General features: G+C 45.2%; 1 protein-coding gene across 1 annotated transcript; it reads left to right on the top strand.

The window, feature by feature from the left end:
* Positions 1 to 275: 275 nt before the first annotated feature.
* On the top strand, positions 276 to 13101 carry LRRC59 (leucine rich repeat containing 59). Its single transcript, XM_077251448.1, has 8 exons — positions 276 to 460; positions 1590 to 1698; positions 4547 to 4606; positions 4729 to 4887; positions 5055 to 5159; positions 5839 to 5911; positions 5990 to 6163; positions 11815 to 13101. Exons 2-8 carry the CDS (start codon positions 1594 to 1596, stop codon positions 12054 to 12056), a joined length of 918 nt encoding a protein of 305 aa, XP_077107563.1. The 5' UTR covers positions 276 to 460; positions 1590 to 1593; the 3' UTR covers positions 12057 to 13101.
* Positions 13102 to 13271: the final 170 nt, after the last annotated feature.

Raw genomic sequence — 13271 nt, 5'->3', positions numbered from 1 at the left:
TCCCTATGGGGTTTTGGAAAGTGTTCCTAAAGACAGGTATGTATAGATGGCGAGAGTCTGCACGATGCAGCCAGCAGCCACACAGTGTCAGCCACGTTGTCTATCACTAGGTGGCGCTGATGCAGCCACGGCTGTGCCCATATCAATGTAATACAGGTATAATGTCTAACGATGGCCTGCAGACAGTGACATGTGGGATTTTCTGCACTGGTTCCCTATGACCCCATACGTACTAGCAGCCCCAGTATTTACAGTAAGGGCAGGGCATTTCAGGCGCTGCACTCTCCGACCAGCAGGTGGCAGTCTCCACACATCTCCGTCCTCCATGTTGTGTCTATCCTGCCGCCGTCTTGTTGGTTTGGACAGTGTAGATGTGACGTGGAGCTGGAAGCCGGTGCAGAGCTGCACAGGGAGGAACCGGGCAGAGCCGCTGTCGTGTTGTAAAGGAAGGAGGGAGACTGTGAGTGGGCTGCAATGGAGGGGCTGGTGGGAGAATGGGGGCATGAGCGGCCGTACACACAGAGTACAGACATGTATAGTGAGGAGCCACAGAAGATCCGAGCAGCATGTATCGGGATCTCTAATGGCTGATGTGATAAAGCCCTGTAAGCCCTTAGAGGGATTGTCCATAAGCCATACAGGACAATGAATGGAGCCAAGGTGTAGCCTGACAGGACTGCAGAGCACTGATCTCTTGGGATTGCAGGGGCACCAGAGATTGGACCCTTGGCCGTCAGCAAGTAACGCCATGCCCGCAGGATAGTGCTTCTTAGGGGGCCCCAACCAGTTCTGTGTCTCACTACTCAGGGGGGGTCCGGCCACTTACACTCAGGTCTCCGATCCCGACAGCGAGGGTGCCGAAGACCCCGGTGTCGTATGAACGGTGACCCGCATGTGTGGCAGCTGTCACACATCACATTATTGGTCTGTCTCCACAGGAAACTATTGGGCCTCCCCACTTGGGATTGTTGGGTTACACATGATGTCTATGGGGATGGACTGTGTCAGCTCAGAATGACTGTACAAACCCAGTACAGGAGCCCGGGGCATCATGGCGGGGCCAATCGCTTATATACCCCTGCCTATCTCCTCCCTTCATTGATTGACTTCTCTGGCTTCATTGAGCCAAAGAAGATTTGGGGGGGGCAAGCAGGTGGGAAAGTGTAGTTAAGTTTGGCCCCGCCATAAAGCACCGAGTGCCTGTACTTGGTGTGAACAGTCGTTCTCTGCCTTTAAGTCTGGAAAATATTCCTCTGTAGAACTCGCTTTAAATGTGTGGTGATTTTTAGAGCTCCGAAAGACACTAGAGATACTCATTTGTGTCCACTAGTGATGAGCGAGTGTGCTGAGTGTCTAACAAATAGGCTCCTCACATGTGAGGCGGCTGTCGAACAGCTGCGGGGACTCGAACATAGTATTTGAGCACGCCGAAGTCACTATTAACACTAGAGCATGCTCAGATATCACCTTATCTGGGCACGCTTGCTCGTCACTAATGTCCACCTCTCCATACCTGACCTTGTATAACTATGTGTCCTGGAGAGAGGACATCCCCTTTAAATAACACCTGTATGTTTCCTTTTATGTAGGAAGATGTCACGAGCTGCTGGAAAAGCCGGAAACCTGAGGGACAAACTGGATGGGAATGAGCTGGATTTAAGTTTAAGCGATCTGAGTGAAATCCCAGTGCGGGACCTGGTAGGTTACTGCTCGTCTGACATGTCCCACTAACTGCGCTCCATCCCACCGACAGCCACCTCTCCTGGTGGTATACTCTTACTGCTAGGAATGCCCAGCCATTTGTGACTGCAGACAGTGCTCATGAAGATTACTATATAATGACTGTAATTTCACCTTTAATTAGAGAGTAAAGTCTGATCTGTGAGATTAAAGTCCTTCGTCTCCATTTTCCCATGGCTTAGGCCGTGATCTGGGCATTTTGAGAAAAGGGGAATATTGATATTAGAGCTACGACTGTCTCTGATGTCGGCTGGCACCAGTTGTGGCATGGCGCGTCCTTGTTTGTGTAGGTCTATGACTAGTATGCTTGCTTGGCCTTTGCTGTGACTATGGGGGTAGAGGCCTTGCTGGCATATCTTGGATCAGGGCTACTATTGGGAAAGGAGGGACCTGCTGCGACTACTGGTGATGTTGGGTGGTAGGGTCGCCTGCTGTCCATTCTGCTGAAGAGGAAATGGGCACTGCTTAAAAGCAGCAGATTCCAAGAATAATAGTGATCACTGGTTACCTACTAGATTAGGAGGGGTCTGACTGCTGAGACCCCATGTTCAAATAGAGAGGTGATTCCAAATGCATGCCTCTCCACCAAGTTTATAAGGGACTGGCAGGGATAAATAGGCATTGTACAGTCATGGCCAAAAGTTTTGAGACTGACACAAATTTTATTTTCTACACTTTGCTGCTTCAGTGTTGTTAGATTTTTTTTTTTTTAGTCCTATCTTTCTATGGTTTATGAAGTACAGTTATAACATTTCGTAAGTTTTACACTTTTATTGACAAATATATCAAGTTTTTATAAAAACTCAATAATTGTCGCGTTGTCCCTTATTTATGAAGACATCTGTGGTTTGTTGGACCGCTGGATATCTGCTTCTGGGCCCAATACTGACTGATCACAACCCATTCTTGTCTCATCAGAGCTTGGAGTTTATCACAACTTCTGTAATTTTGTCTACCCACTTTTTGAAGCTTGACCACAGGTTATCAGTGGAATTGAGATATGAAGAGTTTCCTAGCCATGGACCCAAAGTATCAATGTTTTGTTCACTGTGCCACTTAGTTATCACTTTTGCCTTGTGACATTGTCCTCCATCATGTCAGTAAAAGCATTGTTCATTATCAAATCGCTCCTCATCGTTAGGTGAAGTTGCTCTTGGAGGATGTTTAGATACCATTCTTTATTCATGACAGAGTTCTTAGGCAAAATTGTGAGTGAGCCCACACCATGGATGTAAAACACCGCACATGAATGGTCTCAGGATGCTGTACTGTTGGCATGACCTAAGACTCTTGGTGTCCTCCTCTGGAAAATCATTCTTCCAGATGGGTAATGGGGTGTCATCTGAGACAATAACTTTACCCCAGCCCTCTACAGTCCATTTTCTTGTTCTGATGAAGCCCCTTCAGACTGTTTGGGACATCTGGAAGAATGATTGTCTGGAGAAGAACAGGTGAGCTCTACTATGAGTCCTGGGTCATGCCAACAGTAGAGCATCCAGAGACCATTCATGTGTGGGATTGTTTTACATCCAAAGGAGTCAGGACACGGACAATGTATTCCACTTCCTGTTGCTGACCCAGCTAGTTTTCCCGTCCTTCCTGACCTCTCCACTCCTGATCTCGGCTACTCCTACTGATCCTCTGCTGCCTGCCCCAATATCGGACCTTCTGACCACATTTAGCCTTTGCCCTTCTGTACCACGCACCTGTGCCTCTGACCCTCCAGTCAGCTGCTGCCGTCCGGGGGACTGCTGTGGAGTGGTACCTGGCAACTACATGTGACCCTGCCTAACGTCACCACCAGAAGGTCTAGCGAAAACCAGGTAGTCACTTAGTCGCGCCCCTCCAGGTAAGCCCACCCCATGGCGCAGTGGGTCCACGCAGAAAGTGTGCTAAATTCCAAAGACGTATTGATAGTGAATTTAGATTGTGAGCCTCAATGGAGACAGCGATGATGTCTGTAAGTCACTGTGGAATTAATGGCGCTATATAAGTGAATAAAATAAATATAATAAACTCCAAGCTCTGATTAGGTAAGAATATGTTGCCATCAGTCAGGATTTGGCCCAGAAGCTGATATCCAGCATCCCAGGGCGAAGGGCAGAAGTCCTGAAAAATAAGGGTCATCACTGTAATTATTGAGTCTTTGCATAAACTTCATGTATTTATCAATAAAAGTAAAAATGCATGGAACGAACGCTATATACTCCTGTAACCATAGAAACATCTGAGTAAAGGATCAAAAAACACTGAAGCAACAAACTTTGTAAGAACCAAAGGTTGCATCAGTCTCAAAACTTTTGGCCACAAATGTAGTCAGCAGTCTTCATCAGTGTCATTGACCTTAAATTTGGCAGTAGTCCGCATATGCAACCAATGCTCCATTCACACAGAGGACACTTGAGAGCCCACCAATCTAGAAGTGATCACCTATCTAGTGGATAGGTGCCAATTTGTTCCTAGCTCTAGATAGGGCTCTATTCTGATTATTGGGGTCATTGCTGACTCCAAACTTTGGAAGCTGGCTTCTTAGATTTGCTAATCTTCTGATTCTTGCTGCCTGTGATTTAGGCAGCATAAATTGAGTGACGGGTTCCTTTTAAGGTCTACAAGTATATTGGAACAATCTTTTGAAGCCATTACTAGGACGACGCGAAGACACATGAAACCATTACGGACAGAAATCGGGAAAGGTTAGGTGTCTCTTGTCAGCACTGTATACATGAGCTCCTCTTATTTTCTCTTGGAATATTCCTCTGAGTTGGAATAATTTTTCATTGATCCTTTTTCCATGTTCTGCCCTCAGGCTGCTCTTCCCAAGGCGACGGTGTTGGATCTTTCTTGTAACAAGCTGACCATGTTACCGGTAAGATGCTGCATGGTGAGAAATTATTGAGTGACGACTCACGGTCTGTGAACTGAAAAGCTATCTAGAGCGCTAGTCTACCGTAGTGTACTAATATCTCAATATCTCCGCTGCTTTTAAAGGGTGAATTTTGTTCTCTCACTCACATTGTGAGGTTGGATCTCAGCAAGAACCAGTTGGTACAACTTCCATCAGAATTTGGTAGATTGGTGAACCTACAGCACCTTGATTTGCTACAGAACCGGCTAAAAGCTCTGCCTGTCACCTTCGCTCAGCTGAAGGTAAAGACCAATGATTGATCTTTTCCTTTTTCTTTCATTCATGTTTGGGGGGACAAATCCACATGGCTCAGCACATACAAAAATTGAAACCGATTTCCGTGATAAGTGTACAGTGTCTGAACCACAGTTGTAATGCTAGAACACTGCCATTTCTTATTGTTACATAGAGCTTAAAATGGTTGGACTTAAAGGACAATCCCCTGAACCCTGCTCTGGCCAAAGCTGCTGGAGATTGCCTAGATGAAAAGCAGTGTAAAGAGTGTGCCCAGATGGTGAGTAAGAAGCTCTACATTTAGGATAGGGGCGTAGATGACTTATTTTAAGATGTGGTACACAATAATTACTAGATATATTCTATAGGTTCATAACTTAAAGGTTTGTATCAAGTTAGGAAGTTGTCCCCTATCAGATAAGGGATAACTTCCCAAGACTGCAATTCTGAGAATTGGGCTTTGAGAAGCCTGACCTGTATGTAGCGAAAAGGGAAGTGTTAAGAAGTTGGGATAGGAGACATCTTCCTGGTCACTGGGGGGAGTTCTTCCGCTGGCACCCTCCTGTGATCCAGAGAGTAGGGTTCTGAAGAGCCCCTTATGAATACAGACGATCTGAATATACTTCTGGGCCTGTAGAATGCTGTAATACCCTGATGTTAGTAAATAGTCTACAAAGCAATGTATGGGACTCGTAACAGGCATTATCTAGTACATCGTGCTGCCACACCAGAAGCTGAGCAACAATGGTGATGTGGCGGCTTATGTTGGTCACCTGCCAGACATATACGAGACCCGGCAAGTGGCTGATGAGCACTACTGAAGCCAAGTTCCTCACTACCCCACCTTCCTGCAGTAGTGAGAGGTGCCTTTAAGGGGTTTTATGCTTGTCTGTTATAGTGAACACTGGTTGCCATGTGAATCCCGTATCGTACTCTCTAGTCAGTGTTTCTTTGCACAGGTTTTGCAGTACATGAAAGTCGTCCAGGCTGAACAAGAACAGGATTTACAACGGAAACTTCTGGAAGAGCAAGGTTTGTTCATATAGTTGTGTAGGGGATTGCAGTCTGGTGTGGGCACACTTTTCAGGTGTGAAATTTGATTTATTGCAGCCCTGAAACAGAAGCGTGAGGCTGAGCAGAGGCAGAAAGAGGATCGGGAACGGGAACAGCGGCGCAAACAGAAAGCTCAACAAAAAGCCCGGAAGAGGAGGGACTACGATGCTCTGCAGGCGGCTCAGCAAGAGATGAAGAAGAAAAAAGACACTGAGCCTTCAGACAACCACAGTGAGTTAGTCTGTCACTAGTTACCATTTTGTATTCTTGTACTTGTTAAATGGAATCTGTCAGCAGGTTTTTGCTATTTAACCAGAGTGTTTAATCTAACACTCAGTGATGTGTCACTTATCAGGCTGTTTGCTGTTGTTTCAATACAATGAGGGTTTTCTCAGAAGATTATCACTTGCGGACTGATGACAGCGTGAGACTTGATCCAAAAAGGACCCCAGCATTGATTAGCAGTTCACTGTCAGTATACAATGTACACAGAAAGCTGTGGTGTGGGCAATGTTGGCTTTCTGAGCTCTGCACCATGCTACATCTAAAAAGTCTGTCAGAACCACTTCGCCCTGTAACTAAGTAATACATCACTGGATTCAGGGTCTCTTTGCCTACACTATGCTGCTCTCAGATGAGGTATCAAAAATCAGGAGACAGATTCCCTTTAAAGGGGTCATCCCGCACAGACAAGCCAATTGCAGCTAATCTTACATTTCCAACATTCACTGATCAGAGGTTGCGGCCAGTGATTTGTTGTGGTGTTAGTGTGCACGAAGCCATGAGGGACAGCAGAAACCACTTCACTGCTGATTTTGAATAGGTATTTGAGCTATAGTCCAACAGGAATCTGTGGGTTTAATGCAGAAGTGACTTGGTATAAGGGACACAAAATGTCTACTTCAGTAAATGCTTTAGATGGGAAATGGCTTCTCAGAACATCTTGTGCCTTTCTGGCTAAGTGTATGAATAGATTAACCATTGAGGGTTCACCTTTTCCTAGTTAATATCGTGTGTAAGAGAACACATTTGCATAGTGCAGTAACAATAAAGAAGTTGTCCAGTACTATAATTTTAATTTTTTTCCATAAATCTTGCTATTATGTGCCACTCGAAACATCCACTGTGTTTATTTTAGCAATATTACCTTTTATCATGCTGTAGCAGCACATCCTCAGTGCTGGCTCCAGCTCTCATGGGGTTAATCGACAACTTCCTTTCTCCTGACTAATTGTGCTATAATACTACAAGTTCCATGATACATTGCACTGGCCTGTAAGCCGGAACCTAGCACACCCACTCCAAAACACACCCAAACCCCTCCCTCCTCTATTTGTGATGTCATTTTGTCCAACCCACACTCCATTACACACACACACACACACACACACACACACACACACACACACACACACACACACACACACACACACACACACATAGATATGGGATGGATAGATACATAATTATATCTATCCATATATGTATAGATATATCCATGAGCAGGGGGTTGGAGCAGATGACACAGGAGGTCCCTTCCAACTCTTATCATTCTATGATATATCCATAGATATATCCATATCCATGTTTCTTAATGAACAATGTGTTTGTTAAAAAAAAAAAAGTGTGGGCTCCTGCGCAAATTTCTGCGCCAGAGGGTGAAAGCCGACGGTCAATATTTGTAGCCTGGGAACGGGGTAATACCCATGGCCCCTTCCCAGGCTGTGAATATCAGCCCGCAGCTGTTTGCGTAGCCTTTACTGGCTATTAAAATAGGGGGACCCCCCAAAAAGAATGTTTTATAGCCAGAAAGGCTACGCAGACAGCTGCGGGCTGATATTCATAGCCTAGGAAGGGGCCATGGACATTGCCCCCCGGCTACAAATACCAGCCCACAGCTGCCCCAGAAATGGCGCATCTCTAAGATGCATCAATTCTGGCACTTAGCCCCTCTCTTCCCACTCCCATGTAGCGGTGGTATGAGGTAATAAGGGGTTAATATCTCCTTGCTATTGCAAGGTGACATTAAGTCCGGTTAATAATGGTGAGGCGTCAATAAGACACCTATCTATTATTAATCCAATAGTAGGAAAGGGTTAAAAAGCCACACACACCTAAGACTAAAGTATTTTAATGAAATAAAATACAACACGGTTTTCATTTTTTTATTGTACACCCAGATCCAAGCGACGCCCTCGGTCTCCTATAATAAAAAGTAAAAAAAAAATAAACTAACCATATACTCCCTGTCCGCCGTAGTCCAATTAATAATGAGTGTCCCACGACGATCTTTCGTGTACAACAGTGACATCGGGTGATGTCACTGCTCTATAGGGCCTCCCAGTGATGAACTTAAAGGGAAAATTGGTCCTGCAGTGCATCACTGAGGTTACCCGAGTTCAGGCTCTCACTTTACAGCAATGCTGCTTGAGAATTAGGGTTATGGGGCCTCTTTCCAGGCAGCAGAGGGATACACAGCGGAGGATTACCTCCGCCTGTCATTTCATCTCTGGAGCCCCTGTAGAGCACTGACCACACCCGATGTCACTGTTCTACACAGGAGATCGTCGTGGGACCCTCGTTATTATTTGGACTACGGCAGAAAGGTAAGTATAGGTTGGTTTATTTTTATTTTTATTAAAGGAAACGAGGGCTTTGGGGAATTAGGTGATTGGTAAGCATGCAATCTATGTTGTGTTATATGTATGTTTTTTTTTTTTTTTTTTACATTCAACACATTACCCGGATGATAGGACTACTACTGTCCCATCATTGGCTAATGTGTCACTCACTGACAGTGTAGCAGGCATAGTCCGACTTGTAGTCCCATCGGACGATGCCTAGACACACACACCCCGCAGACCCTAGCACGAGTCAGGAAATTGACGTGACATCGGCGGATATTAGCGGCGGCTGCAGCCTGGGGGTCACGTGACCCGGACTCAGCCACCAGCACAGCGCCGCTCACAGGCAGTATCAGCAACAGAAGGTATTTACAAAATTCATTATGGGACCCAGGAAGATACACTGGGGGGTTAATTGAAGTAGTGGACAACCCCTTTAATAAAACACCATCCCGATACTTTAGTGCAGAGGTCCCCAACCTTTTTTGCACCAGGGACCGGCTTTAAGCAAGACCAGTTTTCCATGGCCTGGTGGGGGTGGGGCAGGGGCGGGGCTTTGGTCATATGGCCCCTCCCCCTCCAACTCACAGCTAGCAGGAGGGGAAGGAGCGCTGGACACACATGACCTGCTTGTCCCTGCTCCTGCCTGAGCACATTCTGCGAGTAGCTGCACTGTACATTGAGTTTCAGTGTACAGCACTGCTACTAGCACTGCTATATGCACCAGACAGCGCTGTATGGGGAGGATGCTGGCGGGACCTCGGTGTACAGCGCTGCTAAGTAGCAGCATTGTACATTGAGCGTCAGTGTATATAGCGCTGCTGCTTAGCAGCGCTACACACTGAACACCGGTACCGGGAGCCGCGTCACTGAAGCCAGTCTGCTGCCCCAGCACGCCCCACATAACATGTTCTGCCGGGGGCGTGTCAGTGAGGAGAGCCTGCCGCCCCACCCCGTCAGGAACACACCATGCTGCGCAGGAGGGCCGCGTCACTAAGACCCGCCCCGCTGTGCTGTGGAGGGCTGCGTCACTAATGCCCGCCCGACGCCCCACCCCGTCCTGCATAATGTTCTCTGCCGGGAGCTGCGAGCTGTCACGGCTACGGCAGAAAACATTATAAATCCACACAGTGCGAGCTCTGACCAGGCACAGGGCCGCGGAGCTAGCTGTCAGCAGCGCCGCGGACCGGCTGAAAAACCCCAACGGCCCGGTCCTTGTCCGCGGACCGGCGGTTGGGGACCTCTGCTTTAGTGTATATGTTCACCGGAGGCAGGTGTGAGAAGTGTTTGTATCTGTCCACTTGTATGTGACCGTGCTCCAGCCTGCAGACGTCCTCTAGACAAGATCACAAATCCTTATCTGTGCTATTACACATACTAATACAAGTACCATTTTTAATAAGCATTATTTTAGCAATATCGTCTTGCGTTGTGGTTTTATTCTATGGAAGCGTCCATGAAAACCATGCGTTTTTGTGTCCTGAGTACGGATATGGATCATCTCCGAAGAGCTGGTACACCTTAAAATGTGACTGCACTTTTAGAAAACTCTTCACCTGTACTCAAGCCCAGAGAAAAGTTTGGTCATTAGGGATCTGCATCCTGAGACCCCCACTACTTGGTAAAATGAAGCACTCCACTAAGCACGTTTTTCTCCAACATGGGCTAAATACAGCTGTGGCAAAAATTAAGAGACCACTGCAAAATGTTCAGTTTGTCTGATTTTTCTCTTTATAGATATATTTTTGAATAAAATGTAAATTGTCCTTTTATTCTATAAGCTACTGACATGTCTCCGAAGTTCCAAGCAATAGATTGTGTATTTTCTGAAAATCAGAAATGGTCAAAATAACAAAATGCATTACTTGCAGACCTCAAATAATGCAAAAAAAAATAAATAAAAAAACAAGTTCATAATCATTTAGAAACAATACTAATGTTTTAACTCAGGAAGAGTTCAGAAATCAATGTTTTGTGGAATAACCATGATTTTTAATCCCAGCTTTCATGCATCTTGGCATGCTTTCCACCAGTCTTTCACATTGCTTCTGGGTGACCTTGTGCCACTCCTGGAACAAAAATGTAAGCAGTTCTTCTTTGTTTGATGGCTTGTGACTTTCCGTCTTCCTCTCGATTACATTCCAGAAGTTTTCAATGGGGTCCAGGTCTGGAGATTGGGCTGCCCATGACAGGGTTTTGATGTGGTGGCCCTTCATCCACACCTTGATTGACCTAGCTGTGTGGCATGGCACACTGTCCTGCTGGAAAAACCAGTCCTCAGAGTTGGGGAACATTGCCTGAGCAGAAGGAATCAACTGTTTTTCCATGATAACTTTGTATGCGGCTTGATTCATACGTCCTTCGCAAAGATTAACCTGCTGAATCCAGCCTTGCTGAAGCATCCCCAGATCAACACCTGGTCATCTAATGGTTAGACGGAGACCTGGCGTACAAGCAACAGTGTCTTGCACCCACTGTGAAATTTGGTGGAGGAGCGGTGATGATCTGGGGATGCTTCAGCAAGGCTGGAATTGAGCAGGTTAATCTTTGCAAAGGACGTATGAATCAAGCCGCATATAAAGTTATTCTGGAAAAACAGTTGATTCCTTCTGTTCATGCAATGTTCGCCAACTTTGAGGACTGGTTTTTCCGGCATAAGGTCACCCAAAAGCAGTGTGAAAGACTGGTGGAAAGCATGCCAAGACGCATGAAAGCTGTGATTAAAAATCGTGGTTATTCCACAAAACATTGATTTCTGAACTGATTTCTGATTCCTGAGTTAAAACATTAGCATTGTTGTTTCTAAATAATTATGAACTTGTTTGTTTTTTTTTGCTTTGAGGTCTGCAAAAGCAATGCATTTTTTGTTATTTTGACCATTTCTCAATTTGCTTGGAAATTCGGAGACATGTTGTCAGTAGTTTATAGAATAAAAGAACAATTTACGGTACATTTTATTAAAAAAAAAAAAAAAACGAATAAAGAGAACAATCGGACAAACTGAAAATGTTGCAGTGGTCTCTTAATTTTTGTCAGAGCTGTAGTGTCTGAGATTGTTTTCGGTGTTAGCTAAATGCCTCTGCTCCTCCGTTGTAGCAAAGTTTTTGCAAATCAATGAGATTACTTTTATCTGAAAGCATAGTGACCATTCAAATAATCCCTGTAGCAAAAATACGAGGCAGGATTCAGTTTATATGGAAGATGTGCTGTCTTATTAAGCTAATTTACACAAATAACATTTCATTATTTATTTTTCAGAAATTCCACCTAAGCCTGCACAGAAGCAAAAACCAAGGCAGAGATCAAGGCTCGGAGTAGTGATGAGGATGATCCTTCTGGTGTTCTTCTTGCTCCTGGGCGGTATAGTAGCGTGCCGCTACACTCAGCTGCAGCGTCAGAGCGCGTGCACCAGCATCAACGCCGTGTATGAGGAAACAGTAAGAACGCTGAGAAGTGGCCACGTACTGGAGAGCATTGTACAGCTCGCTTCTCGGCAGTAATGGCCAAAGACATTTGTTTCTTCATTTGTGAAGAAAAGGCTCATTCCTTTTTGAGGGTGTTTAAAATCTGGGGGCTCCTCCATGCCGTTTTAAGTATTTTTATATATTTAATAAGACTTGACCTATTCCCTTAGGTCTTAGGGAGGATTTTGGAACACCGGAGAAGTGGGGAAGACTATAGGTCTTTACCTGCTCAGTTTTATGATGGAGGTAAATTATGGTCGTCCTGCAACATTTCTATGGCCTTTCTTGGCAGAAATTGGTACCAAACTGTCACCTTGTGTGTGTATATATATATTACATATATAATGACCCTCTATATTTTTATATGGATCAGACAATACTTTGCTTCATCTAAATAGATGCCACTGCCAATTGACCATTCCTGGTTCTTGGAATGGTTTTATGAATTCCGTACTTGTAAGGCCTCTTTCACACTTCAGTTGTTTGGCGTCAGTCTAAATCCGCCATTTTCCTCAAAAAACGGATCCGTTTTTTTCCCCATAGACTTGCATTAGCGACGGATTGTGACGGATGGTCGTCCGTTCCATCCGTCATGCGACGGATCCGTCAAAATTTGGCGGACGTCATCTAGACATTGACGGTCATTGCAACGTTTTTGTCTGCGTTGAAATGGCGGATCGCGACGGATCCGTCGCGTCCGTCATTTCATAGAATGGCCACCTATGGGCGACGTCGCGACCGTCATTTCGGCGGATCCGTCGCCCCAATCCGTTTTTTCAATTTTTTCAATTGCGCATGCTCCAAAAAGTATATACAACCCCCGAGTAACGGATCCGTCAAAAAAACGGATCCGTTACATCCGTTTTTTCAACTATTGTGACGGATCCGTCATTATGTCGGAAGTGACTGACGCCAAAAAATTGAAGTGTGAAAGAAGCCTAAGCAAACTGCTGAATGCTTTATCTGTAACTGTGGTGTAACAGTGTCAAGTTTCTGTGTAAAATGCCATAATGTTGCCTTTTGACTCCAATGCATCCCAAATTTCTACGAAAAAAATAATAAATAACACCCTGTCCGTTTACTACAGTGGTTTTCTGATAGCTACTAGAATTTTACATCCATTATATATTGTCATTTAAAGGGACTGTCAGCACACAATGACTGTTCAAACTTGGTCCTGCCGCTCGGTGATTTAGGGTGAGGCCAATCATTTACATGCACCTTCCCACCAGCTTGTTTTCCCTCAATCTC

Source organism: Ranitomeya variabilis, chromosome 4 (genome assembly GCF_051348905.1).
Source record: "Ranitomeya variabilis isolate aRanVar5 chromosome 4, aRanVar5.hap1, whole genome shotgun sequence".
Taxonomy (NCBI): Eukaryota; Metazoa; Chordata; class Amphibia; order Anura; family Dendrobatidae; genus Ranitomeya; species Ranitomeya variabilis.
The sequence above is the reverse complement of the archived record's forward strand: the minus strand, read 5'-3'. Positions and strand labels throughout refer to the sequence as shown.

Excerpts from the sequence above, each read along its gene's own strand:
- LRRC59 (XM_077251448.1), top strand. The coding sequence starts at position 1,594 with ATGTCACGAGCTGCTGGAAAAGCCGGAAACCTGAGGGACAAACTGGAT. Across the intron at positions 1,699-4,546 it reads AAATCCCAGTGCGGGACCTG|GCTGCTCTTCCCAAGGCGAC; the intron begins GTAGGTTACTGC and ends TTCTGCCCTCAG. Across the intron at positions 6,164-11,814 it reads TGAGCCTTCAGACAACCACA|AAATTCCACCTAAGCCTGCA; the intron begins GTGAGTTAGTCT and ends TTTATTTTTCAG.